This window comes from Leiobunum rupestre, chromosome 4 (genome assembly GCF_980474605.1).
Source record: "Leiobunum rupestre chromosome 4, qqLeiRupe1.1.hap1, whole genome shotgun sequence".
Lineage (NCBI taxonomy): Eukaryota > Metazoa > Arthropoda > Arachnida > Opiliones > Sclerosomatidae > Leiobunum > Leiobunum rupestre.
The window spans coordinates 42538402-42560738 of NC_143387.1; the positions used below are offsets into that span (position 1 = coordinate 42538402).

The 22337-nt window shown below is 38.0% G+C and overlaps 4 protein-coding genes across 4 annotated transcripts; 1 reads left to right on the plus strand and 3 right to left on the minus strand.

The window, feature by feature from the left end:
- Positions 1-10: 10 nt before the first annotated feature.
- LOC149947874 (RAS guanyl-releasing protein 2-B-like) lies at positions 11-10330 on the minus strand. The gene is made up of 16 exons (XM_090171951.1): positions 9684-10330; positions 7503-7685; positions 7213-7371; positions 7034-7142; positions 6709-6954; positions 6485-6635; positions 6213-6386; positions 5933-6147; positions 5684-5861; positions 5532-5615; positions 5241-5452; positions 5030-5168; positions 4068-4104; positions 3727-3840; positions 3472-3660; positions 11-2395 (listed from the first exon to the last, which is right to left on the minus strand). The coding sequence occupies exons 2-16, from the start codon at positions 7600-7602 to the stop codon at positions 2364-2366; spliced, it is 2139 nt and encodes a 712-aa protein (XP_090028077.1). The 5' UTR covers positions 7603-7685; positions 9684-10330; the 3' UTR covers positions 11-2363.
- A 2178-nt stretch (positions 10331-12508) lies between these two features.
- Positions 12509-15501, minus strand: LOC149947875 (neuronal acetylcholine receptor subunit alpha-7-like). Its single transcript, XM_090171611.1, has 8 exons — positions 15305-15501; positions 15079-15242; positions 14972-15016; positions 14789-14898; positions 14523-14721; positions 13461-13614; positions 13017-13208; positions 12509-12943 (listed from the first exon to the last, which is right to left on the minus strand). Exons 1-8 carry the CDS (start codon positions 15351-15353, stop codon positions 12630-12632), a joined length of 1227 nt encoding a protein of 408 aa, XP_090027737.1. The 5' UTR covers positions 15354-15501; the 3' UTR covers positions 12509-12629.
- A 1378-nt stretch (positions 15502-16879) lies between these two features.
- nst (phosphoglucomutase 3-like protein nst) lies at positions 16880-19684 on the plus strand. Its single transcript, XM_090171950.1, has 11 exons — positions 16880-17119; positions 17244-17447; positions 17528-17623; positions 17691-17764; positions 17830-18110; positions 18363-18644; positions 18705-18862; positions 18941-18998; positions 19059-19181; positions 19251-19424; positions 19503-19684. The coding sequence occupies exons 1-11, from the start codon at positions 17019-17021 to the stop codon at positions 19566-19568; spliced, it is 1617 nt and encodes a 538-aa protein (XP_090028076.1). The 5' UTR covers positions 16880-17018; the 3' UTR covers positions 19569-19684.
- A 379-nt stretch (positions 19685-20063) lies between these two features.
- LOC149947877 (tetratricopeptide repeat protein 1-like) lies at positions 20064-22317 on the minus strand. The gene is made up of 4 exons (XM_090171522.1): positions 21831-22317; positions 21589-21762; positions 21344-21529; positions 20064-20315 (listed from the first exon to the last, which is right to left on the minus strand). Exons 1-4 carry the CDS (start codon positions 22116-22118, stop codon positions 20133-20135), a joined length of 831 nt encoding a protein of 276 aa, XP_090027648.1. The 5' UTR covers positions 22119-22317; the 3' UTR covers positions 20064-20132.
- Between the last annotated feature and the right edge of the window lie 20 nt (positions 22318-22337).

The following is a 22337-nucleotide window of genomic DNA, read 5'->3' on the forward strand; positions in this document are numbered from 1 at the left end:
AAAATTTGTTTCTAAGAAAACATTTTTATTTCAACATCATGAAAGTACAAAGTCAGGTACTTTGAAATTGTCAAGGTGGGGGAGAGATTATACATTTTTGTTAAAATATGATTTTAAAAAATAAACCGAGAAACAATACGGTTAATTGTAAATTCTAGGGATTTCGTCTACCGCGATACGCTCAACTGACAAGGAGCGTCTGTCTATGAACGCTCCAACTTAGGTTACGATAAAACTATTATAGAAATACTGAAATACAAAGGATACCCGCCTGGGATGTACCGAAACACTTTTTATAGTAGAGGAAGACCATTTTTTTTAGTTTAGGTTAGGTTAGAAATTGGTAGGTTTAATCAAGACGAAGCCTTTTGGTCAAATGCAATATGTACATTTTTCGAATTGGGCGTTTCTCCGCTCCGAGCATAGCCTTCGTTTCTCGACTTTCGTAAAACTAATATTCCTCGATTGGCTATTTAGGCATTATTACGTCATGAGCACCTTTTTTTACGGGACGTTTCGAATATATTTTATGCCAAATTTGGATTTATTTTTTTGTATAAAAGGGTTGAGACCGGCTGGCTTCGACTTCGTTCATCCAAAACAAATGTATAATTTTCACACGTCTTATTACTAAATGTATACATTAGTGAGGTTTCTACGCCTAAATTTTTTTTCGGCTTTATTGCACCTTTGGAATCTAATAACTTCATCTACGGGTACGGATTATATATCGCTTGATATTATTGAAACATTACGTAAAACTAAAAATGTGGTATATTCTTGTTTCTTTTCCGCGTACAATGTGGTCGCGTATTAATGCTTGTATATAGAGCATTATTAAGATTTAGCCTCGTATACAAATTTACCAAAATTAATAAGATAATTTAAAATAACCTCTGTTTAATAGATACTTAAAATTTTCAAAATAATTGTTAACAAAACTCTACCCTGCTATTTTTTTTCGAAATTAATGATATATATTTTTTTTGGAACGGTTGAAAGTTTTAACTCTGGTCAGTACCCAAAGTGTCGCTAACACGTATGTGGGTGGTCTCTGTGGCGCGTTAAAATACTGAGAGTTCTCAAGTAGAATTCATTCTTTGGCCAATTGAATCGAAGATAGCTTGAGATTTCTATCGAGTGGGATTCTTAGTAAAGTACAAATTTAAGAACTATTGACCGAGATTGTATTCGGGTGAACAGATAATATATGTAGGCAGCACCCTGTTCGCCTCGCGATTCGATTCCCGGAAGAAAAACCACGCCCCTTTGCTTTCCTCCCACGCTCAAGAAACTCCGGTACGATGGTAGGCTCTCTCAGTGTGGGCGGAGAATATCTTCCGGGAATCATGAAAACAGAACTATTAAGGCGCCCAAATAGTCTCTGTTAACCCGCATACCTTCCTGAACTAAACTATTATTCTGTATAAAGTACATAAAAATGTAAAACATTAGTTTATAATAATCTTACGTAAATGTTTAAGTACGTGAAAGAAATATGTTGATTTAGAATTATAAAAAAAATTGCAGGGTCCGAGTATGGACAAATAGCCATGACTAGCCTTAAATGGAAAATAAAATTCCATTTAATTCCGGATTCAGTTGGGAAACGCGTTAGAATTAAAACAAAATGGCGTCGGTTAAGCGTTGAAGATACAATGGGCTCCTCCAACGACAGATTTTGTTTTAATTTCCGCAATTTCCACTGCTTGTTTCTGGACTCTCGCGGTCCACTCCAAGCTATTTTCTCAGGTAATTAAGTTATAAGTAGCGAATATTTTTCAGTAGCATTTAATAGAATACTTTTTTTTTACTTTTGAGGTAAGGTATATATACTGTAATATATATAGTATGAAGTGAAATCCCTAAGCCTTTTTAAATATACTTTCCGATACCTGTATATACGTGGTAAAAATTGCATGTTTATTAAAAATGGGCCTTTTTTGAAGTTCAATTATGAAAGTATCCTTCCTCCGAGTTTTCCAACCATTTTTTTGGGAAATTAATAAATAGCCGTGAGAATATGGGACTAGCATGTTGTATTCTTCCTCGATATAAAATAGTTCCTCGATGTTTGGCGTTATAGTAGGCCTATTTCTTAAGTTAACCGTAATAATTTTTAAGAACTGTAAGTAATCCGGTGTTCCGAAATTAATTATACTCTTCAAGCTAGCAACCGTTTTTTGCCTTGGTTTAATAGAGATTCAACTCCCGTAGTAGGCTAGCTTAGTGGGAATACCACCGTTACTACGACGTCACCATTTCAAAGGGTAAAATTATACAACAACCGATTTAATGACGAATATTCGATGAGTGTTTTTGTAGTATGTTTGTCACATAGTGACTACAGGAATTCTTCGACTCTAACAAGATCCCATTGGCTGAGATTTGGCTGCTGTAAAGAGTTTAGTTAGATTTTCAATTTTGTTATGACCAGTTGCGTATAATATATCTGCTTATCAGTGTAAACCGGAACCTATACACTTGGAATGATTAAAGAAGATTTTGGTGGCCCTGATAATTCTCATATAAACCGGCTCCTAGTAGACATTAAACCTGGTCTCGAATAGAAATTCACTTACCTTCTTAACCATCTTAATACGTGATTTTGCAGTTTCGTAAATAATTTGACAAATATTTTCAGTGTGAGAACTATTCGGGGTTTCTTAAATTCATTTTCTGGTCAGTCTATTTTCAGTGTGAGTGTCCTTCACTCTCTACTCGCGGCGCCTAGTCTTAGCGACGGCAAACAGCCAATCAATTTGAAAAACCGCGCTACGTTTTACCAAAAGCACATAGACATGAACAGAAAGTCTCTAATTTGAACCTGAGCCAGGGCCATGTAATCGGATAAACTAATTTATTCCTTATCCGCGATGCCTAATACCTTCGCGGTGCGATACTAGTTGGGGGCACTGAACAAGGTATGTGCGTAAACTGTCCCTTAAAAGAAGAAAGAGAGGGCTTACGCAAAATCTCGTCGTTAGTATCGTGGGAAACTACTTTCCCTAATTCCCACCCAAATTTCAAACTTTGAATAGTCCATTGGCAAAGGGGAACAAGTTTAAAATTAGAGACTTTCTGTTTATGTCTATTTACTTTTACGTTCGATGCAGCTCGAGCCGCTTTCGGAGCACGGTGGAAATGCTTCCTTACACATTCCAAGTGTATACATATTTGATTCCCTGATGTAAGATATATTATACACTCTTGTTATAATGTTTTGTGTCCTTAAAAGGGAGTATAAAATTCTAAAATTCAGGTTTAACAGAAGCTAGCGTTAAAACCAGTCTTAAGGAGGATGCACACATAGCCTTCGCGCGCGAAATTTCGCTGGCAAATCGCGTTGCGTCGCGTGACTTAAATAGAATGGAAGTCATGGCGCATGCGAACCATATGTGTGTTTGGGCCTTTAGCGTGTGTTAGATGACGAATAATATACTCCATTTAAGAATGTATTGAGGGTGTTACCATTTGGCGCTTTAATGTCTACGAATCGGGAGGCGGGACTGCTGGCCTCAGAGGTATTGGCCGTTTCGTCGTCGCTGAATACGGTGGCCGTTTCTAAACTCAACTTCCGTCGCGTCTCGCCTTCTGATTGGTTGTTCCGATTGATTTTACGCAGGTTTCGAAATCGACTTCTGATTGTCGAACTGTCGACTGCCAACATTAAGTTTTGGTTTTATTAATTTTAATATAATTCTATAAAAATAATTCGGTACATACACGGGCTGGTCAACTCCGAACTGAAAGAATGCGATCTGGAACTTTGCGTCGCCGATCTGGTGCATTCCATAATCACCAATTCTTTGCAGTGCTTGTGAGTATTGATTCCGCAATCTGGAAATATTTTTATTAAGTAACATCATATTTACCAAGAATGTATCGAGGTTAACGGAGAATATGAAGCCACAACTATAGCCTCTGTTTCGACGTTTCTTTGCCTGCACGGAGGTAGAGCCTGCTATCGTACTGGATTGTCTTCTTTCCCCTCTTGTGACTGGTCTTTCAGGAATCACGAGGCTCACATTCTCTGTTAACCCGAATGCATTCTGGTTTAGGCATACCTTTGCATTTGTAACCTTGTTTGATCAAGCCCCATAACTGTAAACAGTGTAAATAAGTACGTTAGTGGCTTAGTGCGGACATTTAAGGGGGAAGACTACTGTGGGCATTGTCTACTTTCGCGCTATTTCAAGCTGAACTCTTTTAATTTTGTATTTTCACTTATAAAATTATTATTTAAGTGTATAACAGCCTCTTGTTTAGTGCTTAAAATAATTTTGACAATTTTAAATTTTAAATTAATTAAGTTATTACGTTTTAATTCGGACCCCCGGGGCTAAACAAGTTGGGCAAGCGCTCAAACTACCCTTTAGTTAGAACCTTATATCTCGTTAACTATTAATATTAGAATTATCAAAATTATTTTAAGCACTAGAGCCTAATAAGAAAAATATAATTCAATTATGTAATTGTTGAAACAGAAACGTTCAGCTTGAACGAAAAAGAGACTTTTACTGTACTCTTCCCCCTTAAGTTCTGAATAATGGTGACATTTAACTGAGTAGTGCTATCAACCAATTCTCAGATAAGTTTCATTATTTGACCTGAGCAAATAACTCAGATATAATCAGATCAGTTGATATGGGTCAAAATGCAAACCAGATAGTTTAAACCCGATACTAATCTGAATACCTTGTAATCCGACAGATAGGTGAGCAAATTTCAGATGCCTCACAGTTATCGATTTGACATATCCTCCAATTTAGTTCCTTTCGAAATTTTAGTTAAAGTTTATTAATATTTGCTTTTTACAAGATTATAAATATACTGAGTTAACTGAATATGGTGAGATTAACTATGTCAGATCATTGGGTGAGGGTATATAAAAGGTTAACCTGATCTGAATATCTGAGAATTGCGAGCTAAATAACATTATCAGTTAACCGTTGGAAGCACTAACGGTGAGAAGTTTTTCGTGATTATTGGGACTATGGAGAGTCTACGTATTAGTAAATATACTTACAAGGCCAGTACAATGCCCGCAGAAAGTCGGTTTGAAATAAGTCGTTTCGTGGAAATTGTGCCTGAATCCTAATTTGAGAGCGTGGCAATTTGATTGTAAAAAGTACCGCTTCATCTCTTCCTTGCTTATGCGTCCATCCCTGGTTAAAACGAGCGGAAGCAAAACGTTAATCAGCTAACTTCCCAATTAGCCCTGAGTGGTAGTGACTCACTGATCCATATCAATTTCTGAGAAACTGTCAATGAAAGTGAAATTGATGGCTATGTGCTGGAAATCTTTGAAAGTTATATAGCCGTCTTGATTTTCGTCGTAACGACTGTAGATGGCTTCGATCACCGAATAAAGGTGTTTTTCGTCGGTTGACGCGTTGATGTCCGCCACCCAATCGCCGAACATCGCCGCTTTCGAGGTGGGAGAATGCGGCTAAAATAGGCAGTGACTTAAATCAGCGTCGGTTCTAATGAACCGGATATTAAGGTTCGATAGAAAGATCCGTAATTACTCCCGAGCAGCTATTGATCCGAGGCTCCCTCGTTAAGGACATCTCGTAGATTTCGTCCTCCGTGTATGCTTTATCCAAGGACAGCTGCGTATTTAGGGACTTTGGTCAATAAGTATTTGGAGTCGGTTGTTTTCATTGGTTTTCAAAGGTACCTTAAGCGTATTGACTAGATCGGTGCTGACGACAATGTTCGGCGAGGAATTTTGCAACTCCCATAATTCTTTGAAGATGGCCGACAAATGCGCCACTTTCCTGAAGTTGATCATGCCGTTTTCGACCGTGTCCGGCAGCGCTACGTTCAGGGATATCAGATCTTTCATGTGTACCGCCCTGAAAAGTGTTGTAAGAGAGCTTTTATTTAAATCGAAATTGAATTGAACGCGAAAAGCGACGCCACTTACAAAACGGGTATGCGAAATCCTTTACTTTCGGACAGCAATTTCCTGTAACTGCTGAAGTTTGAATTGGAAGAGAGTAGTTCGTTCCAGTCCGTCAAGCACTTCTTCGATTCGGCCGACACGAACACGTTGGTTTGACTCAACCTGGCCAAAGCGCTGTGCGACAAACCTCCAACGACAGCCATCAAGGTGTTGAAATTATTCGTCTCCAGCAAACGCTAAATAAAAAACCATTATCAAGTTAATCATTGGGGGACCCACGCGTCCCAACTGGTCAACGTACTTTAGATACTTGAACAAATTTTTCTATAATCTCAGCTCTTTGTTGGGGTAATTTGCTTCGTAGTACCATACATTGTATCCATTGCGTCATTCCATTGAAGAGACAAATGGATCGTTCCAATTTGGGATTGTTTAACGGCGTTTCCGTGTTAGCGTACGCCTTAAAGTCGGAGAACTGACCAAAAGAAACATTTAGAATTTAAAATCCTTGCCTTTACCCGACATTAGAACCGTATATAGTTCTGATAGCAAAAACAGCGGGAAATTTCTCACCGTTATCCTGCTCATCACTTTATGTTCCAGGAAAGTGAGGTGATCCGCGAGTTCGTGAGGTTCCAAAATATCCATCACTAAAGATTCCTTTCGCGTGTGAGTTATGCTGGGATTTCTAACTGAGACGTTGCGAGTCCATTGGTAAGAGGGTCTGCGTATATAATATAGCAAAGCGCCTGTTATTGTAAGACAATCCAAGTTTGGTTCACATATTACGCGTTTACATTTTGGAGAGATCCACCCGGTCGGCGAGTTCCTCGTGGCCCTTTTCTCTCAGGGAATGTTGGAAGGAGTTGAGTGTGGCCGTTAAAATGGCGTTGAGATCGAAGTGAATTGGGAAGTTGCATATCCAGTACCGGAAAGCGTGGCAGACCCTGGACCTGTATTGGTAGACTTCGCATTTGGACACGGCGTCTTTGGTGTGACGACAAAATGGCGGACAATTTAACATTTTCTCGCTTCGCCAGAATGTACTACCATCACTCGAATTAAGGATTGTTTAGTCGATACGTTTTTTAATAGGTTTTCGTTTGAGCGTCAAAAGGATATAGATTGACGAGCCTCTTTGCTAAACCTTCCGACGTATCGAACCATTGGTGCATTAGAAACATGACTCGAGGGAATTGGTTCTCTTCTTCGTTGAAATGACCATCCGGGGCTGCGTATAGAAACAAGGAGTGAAATAATTGCGCGCTGACACAGTGTTAATTCGCGTAAAAACAACTCACGAAAGGCCTGTATCATGAATTCAGCCAGTCCATCCGTGGTGGCTGCTCTGATGTACATTCCCGGTATGACCACTTTGTCATCCTCCTCCAGGATGGCGCAGTTGTTATTCGGTGGTTTCAAAGCACCCAAACTCAAGGAGAACGTTTTCAGGTGGTTACCTGCCATTTTATTTAAAACATTTTAGGTTTTTTTATCACCACGTGCGCATTTCGATTAAGTACCATTGTAATAGATATTACTTATTAACTGTACAGTATTACGTTTTTAAAAAATGGAAAATATAACGTACTGATATTGGTGACCGTTGAAGGAGGCATTTGACAAGGCATGACAGTCAGGCCGTTGGTGGCCTCAGAACTGACTAATGAGGAACGCGCTGGAAGACTCATAATGCGCAATTGTCATCTGTGTGCTGTTACGGAATTGGAAGCGAGGCTTTGCGACCATGTTGCTCTCTTCAGATCTCGTGTGCCTGTCAGGGAATCACGATAAAATTATCATTTTTCTTCATACTTCCTCTATATTTCAATACAGTAAAAAAACATTCGAATTGGTTAACTAGCTTAACTGGAATTGGGTAAAATAGCTATATTACGAAACCAATTTAAAATGAGTTCATACTTGTATAGTCTCGTGTAGAAAGTTAAATTTCAAATGAAACTTTGTCATTTTGTGAAAGGGCTCGGCGACAATCAGGAAATCGTCTTAATATTACGACAGGGAAATTATTTCATATTTAAATAGTTTTTTTAAAAGCGTTTTTTAACGAACAGAAATTCTAAATCGCCAAAGCAGAAAATGTTGAATTCTAAGTTTAATTTGTTTCAACGTTTAATTTTTTTGGCATATTACTACACGACTTCACACTATAAAATATTTAAAAATTATGTTTGTTTACGTTAGTTCTACCGTAGTTGTATGTTGTAACGAATTTATGGCATTGACACCCTATCGCGATTAAATCAAAATCAACAATACATTTACTCCTATAATGAGGTACTCGAACGGTAGAATGGTGAAAATTAAAAAAATAAACGATATACCTAGGGGGACATTTTAATGACCATAATATTTTTTTGTCTTAAGGTTATTTTAAACGCAATCTTGATTTAATAATATTTTAAAAAGGATTAGCGGTACTATACAACCTTTTTTGTATCACGGAACGATGTTATCTTGGTGGTTTGAAAGCTCCATTTATAATTGCGCGAAGTAATTAATGTTTAGCGGTATACCGAAACCGAAAACAGTTCAATTCAGCGGAATAAAATGCTTGATCATTTCCCTGGGAATCTAGCGCGCGTTAGTAGCCAGCCTATCCGGCATTCAGTTGAGTGTTTGTTCCTTATTTTTTTCTAGGGCAGCCCTTCTACGTTTCGTTTCAGATGGAAAACAACTTGTCCCGCCGGAATACTTTTATTAAGTACTACGTCAAGAGATTTAAATTCACGTAGAATTTTCCATTAATATTATAATGTAATGAAAAATTTATTCTTAACAAAAACAAATATACGTGGGTTTGATTTAGTATTGCGTGAGCTGTTAATTCAACGGTTTTTGAGGTTTTTATGTTAGGTTTGAGTAACGTTTTTTTAATTATATATTTTCGACAACAAGTGATCGTAACCTTTGGTAGTTTATTCGTGTTACATTATAGATAAGTTTTTTTATTTAGCAAAGAGTGATGGTAGTTGAAAACTTCACAAACTATAGATAGCTAGCATCGTCTCAATTTTAATTTATTCCGATTAGTGCCTGGTAAACAAAATATATTTATTCCATTATGTCTGAGCATGATTGTAACTCTTTAGCCCATTTAATGACGAAGGACTGTCGAAGGCTGCAATTACTTAAAACACCTACCATTCCCGGGAATCTCGTTTAAGGTATTAACGAACCGACCTTTTCGGTAGCGCCAATAAGTTCTCGAGTATTCTATCATAATTGGTTTCTTATCAGTCGCAATAACGTACTATAACACTCGACTAGACAAGTATGAGAACTAACCTGAAACGTTGACTGAAATATTTGAAAAAGATCGAGGAACACGTTGGATTATTTCGCAGACTTTACAAAGTCGACCGTTATATTCGCGCTGAGCGGATCTGCATGTTTCTCGGTAAAGGTTTAACAGTTGTTTTCTCGCTAAAAAACGTTTATATTTTGCGTAAAACGGGCGCCCTTATCCGCGTTTTGCAGTAAAAAACGCGTCCATCCGTTTCTATGAGAACTAACGCAGCGGCTTCGTTTCGCGATTCTAGATATAAACTCATGACGCAATGGCTGTCGAACATAATATAGGGTGTAAGGCGGCGTGGCGTATTTTCGGGTGGCGTGTGGGTATAATTGATTTTCTGTCGGTCGCGCTTACACCCTTGCCGTCGTTTGTTTATGGCGAATATCCGCGCCGAGAGATTTGCGACAAACAGGCGAAAAGAAACAAATGTGGCGCCTTAAAACAGCTACTTACCCTGCGCACATTTCTTCCAATACCGATCCCAATCCAGCGTTTAATTTTGTTTAATCCTTTGATATTTTGGAAGAAAAGTTCGCGTCTCTCTCTGTCTCCGTTCGTGGTTGTGGAATACGGGAGAGGAGAGCGTTGGCACACTGTCCCTCTGGGAAGTCTGATTCGCGGTTGATTGGGCGAAGATGACTATAGTATATTACGACGACGGTGATGATGCTTCCGTAATTTGTCGTCTTGTCCGCTCCGGGGGTGAACGCGGTACGAGGGAGCGAGTAGACCAATGTTTGACAATATTATTGACTAGCGGGCAGGATGGCGTACATTTCGTCGGCGGCTCTCAGCAGCGGCGTCGGCGGGGTGCTGGTGTCGTCCCCCCTCGGATGTTCTCCCATGGCGGTTGTCTCGCCTGTAAAGCGGGCTCTCCCTTTCGCCGAAGCGCTAAAAGTCTTTCCCGCCGAGCTCGGGGGATCGTGTCGTTGAGCCCAACTTTCGGGGACGATCCGGCTCCCCTCTTCAAGTATTGATTTAATTTCTCGGCCCGCGTTACGTCAAAGCCCGGCGTCACGGGGTTTCGAACTATATTTAGGGTTAGCCCTTTGGGCCGCGTTACGTAAATCTAGGGGAAGATCCCCATTGGTCGATTGCGCGGGGGGCTACACCAATAGCGCTATTTTCATTCGGATTTTCATTTGGGATAGCTAATGGTTTCGCCTCGTTTCAAACTGACGCCTACCAACGCTTTTACCGAACGACAGATTATTAACGCGTCATTAAGGACGCTTTCTTGACACGAAATTATTCGAGGAATTAAGAGCAAACTTCAAAAATGTATCAATGAAATATATGATCAAGTAAATCCGTTTTAATCCTCTTAAAATCGCCGCGTTCATTTGATGAGATTTCAGAAAAAAACTACACCTCCCGCATCATCTAAACAACTCTTCTAATAAAAGTTCGCTCTCCAGCACGGTCAGCACCTCCTAAAATGAACCACCAACTCACCCCCACTATGAAAACTACGCCGTATTTTAAAATCCAAACCTACTTCACCTTTTAATCATTCAAAAAACAAAATGATATTAAAAACAAATTTCAGCGCGCGATATTTAGGCCTTGACGCTTTTTGGCGGGAAATTGTTGATGCACGCTGGACGCGACGAATTATTTCGGAAACGCGTCGTTCGAAGGAAGGGCTATCATTAATTTGGTTTCCTTTTAGGATATTGGCCTCCACGCGATACTCCCTTCCCCACCGCTCTAGATATCACGTGATTTCCGAAGAAAATACGTCGATCATTCGGTTTTTCCGGAAATTGTGATTGCGCTCTCCATTCCCCCTCCCACCTTTTTTTGTTTATCTTTTTGAGAGCGAGATGCGTAAATCAGATGCATCGTTCCTCTTAGTATTGATACTTTCCAATGATGAAGAGCCCGGCCGAAACACCGCTGCATTATCTAAATGAAGGGAAAATCTTATTAGCTCTGTATCGATACAACCAATAAATTTTCGACGAGCTATTTTTGACTTTGGCAATTCTCTGGATGCCATACAGCGAAATAAATTAAATTGAGACGCTACTGACTCCAGTTGCCTATTTGCCAACAAACGCTCTGATAAAAGTAATGGCGTCCCAATAAATAATATTCTAACTGAAAATTAATATTTGCGTCTGCCTTTTGCGGATTCTTATTTCCTTAAATAAAACCAAGAACGTATTGAAGTCCTTAAGAACCGCGAACGAATGCAATGCTCCAATACTTTTCACAATGGCCAGTTGTCCATTCCCTAAAATACGCGTGTAACGCCATCTGGAGGTTGGAAATCTATGATATTATTTTAATTGAATGTTTTTAAGACATTTAGTCAATATTACTGTTCAAGGTTCTTAGAGAACTAAATAGATTCTTGATAAGACCATAACCGCGACTCTTCAAAAGCTCCTTACAAAGTCTTAGTACAACATTCCAGTGGCATAGCAAAGGGGATTGCACTCCACTCCAGTCCAAACTTGTATGTAGTTTGACCCTCTTGTAAAGGCAAATCCAGGATTTCATTTCGGATGGGGTTTAAACTGTGCAAGAATTTTTCCATTTTGCATCCCGCTTGATTCATTTCGGATGGGGTTTAAACTGTGCAAGAATTGTTCCATTTTGCATCCCGCTTGATCCATTTCGGATGGGGTTTAAACTGTGCAAGAATTGTTCCATTTTGTTCCCGCTTGCCCTCTTGACGCGTTTACGACTACGATACTGGCATAGATTATTTTATGTTCATGGAGCGGACTATAAAGAAAGCTCTACAAAAATTCGCTTTATTTTTGACAAAACACGTGAAAAGTTAGAAAAGTCCACAATGAAAAGGGGGTCAAAAAGCTAAACCCTAAACAAAAATTGAAAGGAATTAAAGAACTTACGAGTTAATCGGACCGCCGGGAGTAGTGGCTCACTCCTGTAATCCCAGGCGTCCGGGAGGCAGAGTTTTGTGGAAGGCCGTATAAGGGAGGACCACTAATCCCCCAACGGGTGGTTGTCATACTTCCGCCACGGGTGTCCCAACCCTATCCCCTTGTATCCCCCCGTTGGCGTGGCCGTAACACATATCTCGCACCTGATTAATCAAATGGACGAGCGGATTGTATTGTCCCACCCGTCACAATGGCTCATAACGAGCTTCTAAAAAAAAAAAAAAAAGTTAATCGGACCACCTTTTCACGTGGTTTGCCATTCTTTGCATTGCAGTCCATAGGTGCTTTTTACTATCTTAACTTTTCGCTTTATATTTGTCGTGTAGTGATGGACATTTCTTGAAAACAACACAAACAGAATAATTATATTCATCTTTAATAAAGCAATAATCATCTTCTAAAATCTAAATATACTAGAGTAAAAATATAAATGATTTTCGTCTACCGGTTACGAGGGTATCGGTATCGAGATATGTACAATCTAGAAAATAGCGCAAATAACGACGAAGAAAATTGCAAAAATGAGGAATGAGATGCGGTCAATCAGAGTGGCCACCAACGGCCAGTTCTTGAAATCATGGCTTTTCGTTTCGGAGATGGCCGAATGAGTGATTCCATCTCGGTCACTTAAGCGGCACGAGTTGACCACCAATATTTTGATGGCCTTGGAATTTAACATGGAACCGAGAGCGGTCAGTGGCGGACAGTCGCTGGTGAAATTTACGATTGATGTCACGATTAATTCGATGAGAATGGCAGCCGCCGTGAAAATTAGCGAGATTTTCAATGGAAATACTGGCAACAAAACGTTTCAACAATGGTGATTATTTTTTAAATGTTCGTTTTTAAGTAGTTGTAGTTAATTTACCGGCATAAGGCAGGGCGCCGACGCCTGGTGACACCAAAGTGGTCAGAATCAGCAGTCCAATTTGTCCAATCAACGCCACCAAACCAGGTAGAATTTTTCGGCCTCCGTCTGTAGATGGCACCCAAAACATGGCCAAAACTAATACCAGCAAAATGTTTCTAACCAATGAACATGATATCGCGCTTTCGGAACCTACAAAATAATCTTTTTAACTTAGTCCATCAGGCTACTAACGTCGTAAGAAGGTTATCTAAACATGAATTTATTCATATACACCCATGAATATAGAATGTACATTAGAACACTAAGTCCCGCCCCCGCGAGAGGCTGATACCGTGAAGAGTAAAGTTATGTTTGTATATGAATAAATTCATGAAGGGACTTAATAAAGTTGATGAATCTACTAGGGTAGTTATTCTGATGTAAATATTATTCCTACGCTACCAATTCTGGACATGGTGATGTTGAAATTAGCAGTGATGTATGGCTCTCCGGGACAACAAGGGTAGTACTTGACAATCCGGTTCGATGTCATTCCTTGGTATTTCCACGTTGGGTTCCCGTCGTGGAATGACGACATATCCTCCGCCGGGTCGAGCTAATGAAAACCAAATTAATTAATCCTTCGTCATTTCGTGGAAAATATTATATTATTTTAACTGGAAACTATATAAGTTGGAACGTCTAAGGATGACTTCGATGATCACGATGATTCCAAAAGAATAAGACGTGGTTTGCAGCCGATACATTGGCACGCACCGTGGTACCTTATTACCTTATTTGATCTTTAATAACCATATAAATATTCGAAATTATGCGTAAATTTATCGATTTCGCGAAGAACATTATAATTTTTGAAAGAACTAAAGTTAAAGAATGAATCGGGGTTTCTTAAATCCTTATTCTGGTATTCGGTCATGGTCCATTTTGTTTCGCTGCTGCGACTTCTAAGCTAAAAAAATTGAAAATACGCGACATAGTTTAAACACCGCCCATTTTCCCTGGCGCATTATGAGCGCAATGACAGTGAAGCCTTAGACATTCCAAATGCCTAAGTATATAATTTTCTGATTTGTTATAGCGTTTTCCATTTGATTGCTTGAGATTCGCTCCATATCTGTCTCTGACGTCAAAGATCTCACCCCGATCGACTAGAATAAAACCGCAAATGAAACATTCCATGAACATATTCCCGGGCTTTGTGGTTCTTCACATGCTAGTAATTTGAATTTTCGCGTCTTGGTCTGCCATTTTGCCCAACAATTTAAAGGGTACACGCAAAAATTTGCTCCGATCTCGATCTCGATCCGTTGATCTGTCAAAATCGGCAGATCGGTTTTGGGCGAACTCGGAGCACCCGAGAGCAGGAAATGGAACACAGTAATCTTGATCGAAGCAGATCCGAGCACGCAAATGGAACATATAATGTTGATCAGAGCGATCTAGAGCGCTTGAGAGCAGTCAAATGGAAAACGCTATTAGTTATCAAGTCCAGTATATTGAAACCTCAATGTCAATTTTGAATCCACTGTGCGTCCACGATCCCAGGGATATTGGGCATGTTTGCGTATCCTCTGGGTAGTTTCTGTAATCAAAATTTCCGCAAATTGATTTAATCGAGACTGAAGGTATCCAAAAGACTACCCCGTTGTTGAAAACTATAACCTGGGCTGCGGGCTTCATTGGGAAAGCCAAATCTCCGGGCCTATACGAGTAATCGGTCGTTACTTTTGATTGTTTCAATTTACACAATAACCCTTAAGATAAGATACCCTTGATAAACGGCAATGTCTGGTTTCCAGACTTCGTTGGGAGGCATGTGCAGCGCTTTAATTCCGTCGTAAGAGTCGGGCTCCCATTTCAGAGCGGGGTCGGTCCACACCTTTATTCAAATTCATTTAGTTTTTTAACTACAGTACAAAGATTACTAATCCTTATACTCTTTTTATTCTTACCATCTTCACAAACGCCTCCACGTGAAACACCGACTCATTTTCATCCTAATGAAGACGATTTAGAACTGGTAACGTGGTTAGCCGTTACCTTCAGTTATTTTTCTTACCAATTTAGTGATAGTCGTCGGCGATAATCCAACCTTAACTGTAGTGTTCTCCGAATTAGATATGCACGGTCTACTAAATGGGTCGTAGTTCTGGAGCAAATCTTTCCTGAGCTGAGCCATGGCTTTACTCCCTTGCCGACCATCCGCTTTACATTGAGCGAAACCTACATTTTCAATCATATTATTTTTACTTTATAAATATACTCTTACTATAAAAAACCTTTACATGAGACGTAAATGAGCGCCATGCAAATAATTTGCAATTGCTTAGCCATATTTTGGAATGGCGCTTTTTTTTTCTACACTAGAGCTGTTATTTCTCGAGTCGAAAACAGTTGCGTTCCGTTGGCAGTCGAGCTTCTAGTGTCCCCGTCCGCGTTATGTAGGCATATATTTTGAGCATCGTATCTTCCTCGGTAATTGTACAACGGCAGTCGCCACTTGAGAGCAACTGTCAGGGTCAGAGCATATCCTTTTATTAGTTTAATTCTCTCCCGTTGAGTTTCGGTTGAGCTTTCAAAAGAGACGTTTGAAGCGATAGAATAATACTGGAGTGATACAATTCAATGGAGTAATTTTCCAATTGGAGCCATTTGTGGCCTTGTTTATTACAATCGAGTATTTTTATTTCGCAGACGTGTATGGATATATTAAATTTTTCCTGGATAGTGGCTTGAAAAAACCTTCGGTCGTTAAATATCTATAATTTTATTCGCGGCCGAAACGAGTCTAGGTGGCGATGCGTCCCAAATCCCCGCCGAAGTAGCCCCCTATTATATAACTGCTATAATTGCCAAATTAGAGGAAAAAATTATATAATGTCGCAATAGTTGTTTTCATAAAATGCGGCCCTCTCAGTCTTTGATGGGAGCTCAGTTCAGTATGATCCCAGTTCTAAAACCGTCGGCCCGATTCTCATGAATGTACGTCAACAAGCTGGCAAACATGTTTCCCGAAAAATCAATAAAAATTAAAGACTGCATGACATTGTCCCTTCCTAAAGTACACCACCTCCTAGGCAGTTCTTTTATGGGGATTTTATGGAAACAACTATGGCTCTGTGTTACCATCATGGTCCATGGAAGATTCACAAAACAGTAAAACTATTTAAAAAAGTTCAAATATTAACCTTTTATAGCTTCTATTTCATCCATCACAATTCTCTAAGAGTAATTACGTACCAAAAAAAAGCATTACTGGTTGCCAAATCCTAATAGATGGCGAAGTGATAGCGTTCGGTCGCAAATAGAGTTTTGTTATAGACGTATGACCGTAGCCCACTGCTTGGCTCATTTATTGTGGGTGCTCCCTGGTAAACAATGCTGAATTGAGGAGATTGATCTATGACAAATATTTTTAATAAAATAATGTTTGTTTTATTTCATTACACTGAAAAAAACTTGGTCATTCTAATAATTACGTATACGTCGAATAAGTATCAAATCCAAGGCGTTTATGACTTTTTAAAGAAAAATGTTAGATTAAATGCCCTTAGTTGATTATATAAGCTTTGCAACGGAAAAGGAAAATAAAAGACTCAATGTTATTAGAGATTTTCACTAATATGTAAAAGACTAGACTAAAATTTATTACTTTAATATAGAACTAAAAAATAAGTATATCATTACAAAATTATAGTTAAACAATATCAAAATACAGTGCGAATAAATATTATTTAAAATCAACATATAACCAATTATGGTAGAGTGAGGAGCCCGGCGGAAAAATTTGTTAGAAGTTGTTGGATAATAAGTTCAGACTGAAAATTTTTGAGAATCTGCCAACACTGCATTTGCCGGGTAAGGCGTCATAGGCCGCTAGGCGTGTGTAGTGCGCGCGTAATCGCTTATCTTGTTGTCATTCTTGACAACTGTGGTATTTACAATTTAGCGACGACTTTTGTTTGTATTCGTATTTCAAATTATATAAATTATTTTAAAATGCTGTCTAAACTTTTGGATGCGTTAAATAATGGAACTAGACTGCACCCTAAAGTTATTGATAAAGTGATTCAATATGGTACCGCAGGATTTAGGACAAAGTAAGCTTTAACCATGCTCTCGTTTTAACTCAAAACTAGTTTGATAACCTGTTTATTAACACCAAAAATCTAAAGCATGTGGAATTGAAAGAAAGTTTTAACTAATACAATTGTAACAATTCAGAGCATCAGACTTGGATTCCGTCGTTTTTCGAATGGGTCTTGTTGCGGCATTACGGTCCATGTCAGTAAATGGAGCTGCAATTGGAGTTATGATAACTGCTTCCCACAATCCTGAAGAAGACAATGGATTAAAATTAATAGATCCCATGGGGGAAATGTTAGAAACAGCCTGGGAAAAATCAGCCACCTTATTGGCTAATGTTCCGTAAGGCTATTATCCAAATATTAGTATCTAAACTATCTATTATTCTTATTAATTCTGAAATAAACATCTATGGCATGCAGTGATGAAGAAGTTCCAGCAACTTTAGAGAAAATAGTAAAAGAATATTACATAGGTTTAAGTGAAAAATCAGTAGTTTACGTTGCTTGTGACACTAGGTAAATAACCGTGTTCTTAGAAAAGAAAATATTACTTAAAGTTTAATAACCCCCTTTTTTAATGTAGACCAAGTAGCCCCATATTAGTAAAAGCAGTTATTGATGGTACTGTTGCATTAAATGCTCAAGCTGTAGACTTTGGTATGAGTAGAAATTTTAGTGCTTGAACTAGTAAGAAATATATCTAGAGCACTTTATTTTCTTAGGTTATTTAACAACCCCTCAACTTCACTATATTATTCGTTGCACTAATACCAATGAGAGATATGGAAAACCAACAGAAGAAGGGTATTTTGAAAAAATATGTTCCGCCTATAAAAGTCTCTGTGCCAAAGTCACAAATCCAGAAAACTATGTTCCAAAAGTATTAGTAGATGGCGCTAATGGGATTGGAGCCAATAAAATAAAGATATTAAAGGAAAAATTAGGCGGGGTATTACAAATGGAACTATTCAATGATGGATCCAAAGGAAAATTAAATCACATGGTAATTTTATATTCTATTTGCTCAGTGGCGTTGAAAGGTTTTTTATTTTGCATATAAGGATAGTAAAAACACCTTAAAATTACGTCCCTTTCAAGTCACGTTACATTCTTCTGCCTATATGAAGTTATTTAGTTTGTTGGGTAATGCCTTAGGGTTGTGAGAGTTCCCACCAGCTAAAAGCCAGAAAATGTAAACCTAGCTACGCCACCTTAAACCATAAAATATTAATCTAATCTGTGATATTTTTCAAAGTGTGGTGCTGATTTTGTTAAAATTGCTCAAAAACCATCAGAGGGTCTAGAAGCTAAACCTTCAAACCGCTGCCTATCACTTGATGGTGATGCAGACAGAATTATATATTTTTATCTGGATAATGGCAACAATTTCCATATGCTCGATGGAGATAAAATTTCTGCCTTGGCTATGAGTTTTCTGAAAGATTTGCTTGAGAAGTCTGGTTTAACTTTGGATTTAATTGTGGTCCAAACAGCATACGCCAATGGAAATTCAACTAAATACATAACTCAAGAATTAGTGAGTTTTATTTAAAATTTAAATAACTGGTCTTTTGTGAAATTTTTCCTTATTGTTTAGAAAGTACCCGTTGCATTTGCTTCAACTGGAGTAAAGCACTTACATCATCGAGCTCAAGAAGCTGATATTGGAGTGTATTTTGAAGCTAATGGCCATGGAACGGTGGTCTTTAGTGATAATGCCGTTAATCAAATTGGTGAGCTAGCTAAATGTAAAAGGTGAATATTGAAATACCATTTTAATTTATATTTCAAGGTGCAGTATTGTCAGTTTTTTTTAAAAGTTTATTCTTACAGTGGAGCTCAATCAGAAGCGGCTGAAATACTACTTAATGCCATTAACTTAATAAATCAAGTAAATTGGTAATTCATTATAGTAACTTAAATATTTAATCAGGTAAATATTATTAAATAGACTGTAGGAGATGCGATATCTGATATGCTTCTCGTTGAGACGGTTTTGAGGTTCAAGAATTGGTCTGTCGAGAGGTGGGATCAAATGTACAAAGATTTACCAAACCGTCAAGTTAAAGTTACTGTTAGTTTCGCCACTTCTTTTCTAAATCATTGAAATTTTATGTGATTAATGTTTAATGTATTTGTCAAGGTGAAAGACCGAACATTAATCACAACAACCGATGCTGAAAGGAAATGCGTGACCCCTAGTGGTCTACAAGACAGTATTGATCTCCTTGTTCTTCAGTATAAAGATGGTAGATCATTTGTGAGGCCATCTGGAACTGAAGATATTGTTAGAGTATACGCAGAGGCTAGTACTCAGGTAGACATGACTAAATGTTGATTTCAGTTTGAACTTTTTACAAATATTTACTATTCTTTATTTATAAAAAAAATTTAGGCAGAAGCGGATGCATTAGCAGCGGCGGTTTCACAAAGTGTTTTCAGCCTTGCTGGTGGAGTTTGATCACTTATTTTTATTTATAGTCAAAAATGATTTAATTGTGGGTTGTAATTGTTAGGCATAGTTGGGAGATTTTATATTGTATATTATAAAGGGTTAAATTAAATTATATTTTTTCATTTCGTAATTATTTATTTATCTACTAATCATGCTTGAAATATCTTCGGCATTACTTTTATTTTGGTTTGGTATCTCATCCTACATATCATTTTTGTTTACATTCTGCTAAGATTGTTTGAATTTTTGGGAGTCTAACACTGCTTTAATTTAGTTTGTTTCATTTTGTATAAATGCAGGGTGACTGGAAATGCCTCTAAAATTTAATAGAAAAAATAGGAAAAACCTAAGGAATATATAGGAAATGTGGTCACCTTGTAAATGTTTCAGAAATGTAATCATTTTGGGGGGAAAATGTACCAACATTTTGAAATAATTTTTTGTTGAACCATTGATTTTTCTTTAAACTAGTATAGTTTAAACATGCCAACCCTGCAGTAGAGAAAACAACAAAAGCTAAATATTTATTTTTAATAGATGATATTGAAATTTACAAGTCTATATTATAATTTACTGCTCTGAATTTTGTTGAAAGTTAACACTGTAACCACCGGAGTTGGGATCTTGAACTAGTTGGAAATTATTTGTTGAAAGCCCGAATGGCTTGAGAACCATGTTTCCCAATTCTTTTAATTTTCCCATCATTTCAGTTTTTAGTTTTTCATTTCGATCCTTTATTTCTTCTGGCAATGTCTAATTACATTTAACACAAATTTAATAATAATCTTTAAAAAAGGTGATTGGCATACACAGTGGTGGATTAACCAAGCCCCTAGCTGTGTTACCTAGACCAATTTTTTCTGTTAAAGTCCAGGTCAGGCTGGGAGTAGTGGCTCACTCCTGTAATCCCAGGCATCCGGGAGGCAGAGTTTGTGGAAGGCCGTTTGAGGACGACTACCAATTCCCCAACGGGTGGTCGGAATACTTCCGCCACGGGTGCCCCCACATAACCCCCCATATCTCACCCTGATTAATCAGTTATTGTGTGTGTGCTGGTGTCTAAGGCCTCGGGTCGACACCGATGTTTGTGTACCTCAAAAAAAAAAGTCCAGGCCAGTGGCAAATATTGCCATAAAATTTAAAAACCACTGGCTCAGTAAACTTGTTATTATCCCAGGCAGAAATTTTCACTATTTTTCCATCTCAGAAAACTGCCCCTAGCCTTCAGCTTTTATTAGTGATGCCATAAGTGGATAATAAAGATAAGAATGGCACAGAACGAATTTGGTTTATGATTTCCAAACCGGAAACTCGTCCCTTCCTACTCTTTTTGTTGGCAAAATAGTTGGTTAGTTTGATGGAGATAAATAAGAGCGTACCCGCATTTAAGTACTGAAATGGAGCCAGTGTTTATAATAGTTATTTTTATCTTCCGATTTAATAATTCATCATTATTTTCCAAAAGTAAGCGTTATTTACACTTATGAAAGCATTTCAATTTTCAATAGGCCTTGCCTGGTCCATTGAAAGACCGGCGGCAAATTTCCGGGCTTCCTCCAAATACTAGGAGCAGTTCGCGGAGAGTTGTCAGTACGTAATGGTATACGTTTAAATTGGCGAAACAGACTATCATAAAAAAATTTGCATTGGGTGAATAAGTAGTGTCATACTTATAATTATTATCCACTTATGGCGACGCATATCTTCTGGCAAGTTCCAAGCCCCTACACGCTTAGACTTACTCTATTGGTTAATTCAACACTGGGCCTAAAATAACTTACTACAACAGCTTGTCTAGCTTCAAGTATATTGGGATCGAGTTCCAAAATCTTCTGGTAATCAGCAAGTGATTCATCTAGTTTCTCCATTTCCCTATATAGTTGGGCTCTCCGTAGGACAGCTTTCAAGTAATTTGGGTTAAGCTCCAATGCTTTAGAACAGTCCATAACGGCTTCATCCTTTTTCTCCTAAACAGTTCAAAGAATTAAAGGTTAAGTTTTAGACCAGAATTTACAAAAATATTTACCAGTTTAATTTTACAAGCAGCCCTATTAGAAAACATTATGGACCTTTCATTTGAGTAACTCAAAGGACAGGTTTTAAGGGCATTAGTGTAGAACACTATTGCCTCCTTGAAATTTTTTTCTTTGAACATTTTGTTCCCTTCTTCCTTTAATTGTTGTGCTTCATCTTTCCTTGCCTAAGGTGAGTTTTCATTAATAATGTTAAAGTTACAAAATTTCAATTTGGATTTTTGTAATTATGTACAATCTTATCTTCTTCTGACAAAGTTATTTCCCTTTCTTTTAGGCTTTCGTCATCTACATCACTGATTTCATCTTCACTAAGTTCAGATTGTTCTTCCGAGAGAGGGTCGGGAATTTTCTCAGTTTCATTTACAGGGTTGTCATTTTCAACATTAGTGTTACCATCAAATACCGCCTTCTCTAAATCTTTTGTAATTTCCCCTATTATATCTTCGTTAGACTTAAGTTTTTGTCCTTTTGTTTTTGTTATAGGTTCATATGTACTCTTGTCACCGTTATTGCTGGCCATGATGAAATCTATTTGGTTCAACTGTTTTTACACACCCTACAATATTATTAATTAACCAGTTCGGTATTAATTAACCAAATATATATATTTAAGAACTATTGATATAGAGTTGATTTTTTAATGAAAAAACATCCCCAAAAAATTACGACATCATCGTTTGAGCTGACACTTCTCTGTAGTGTTCAAAGACTTGCAGTATTGGTGTCGTCTGCTATAGAT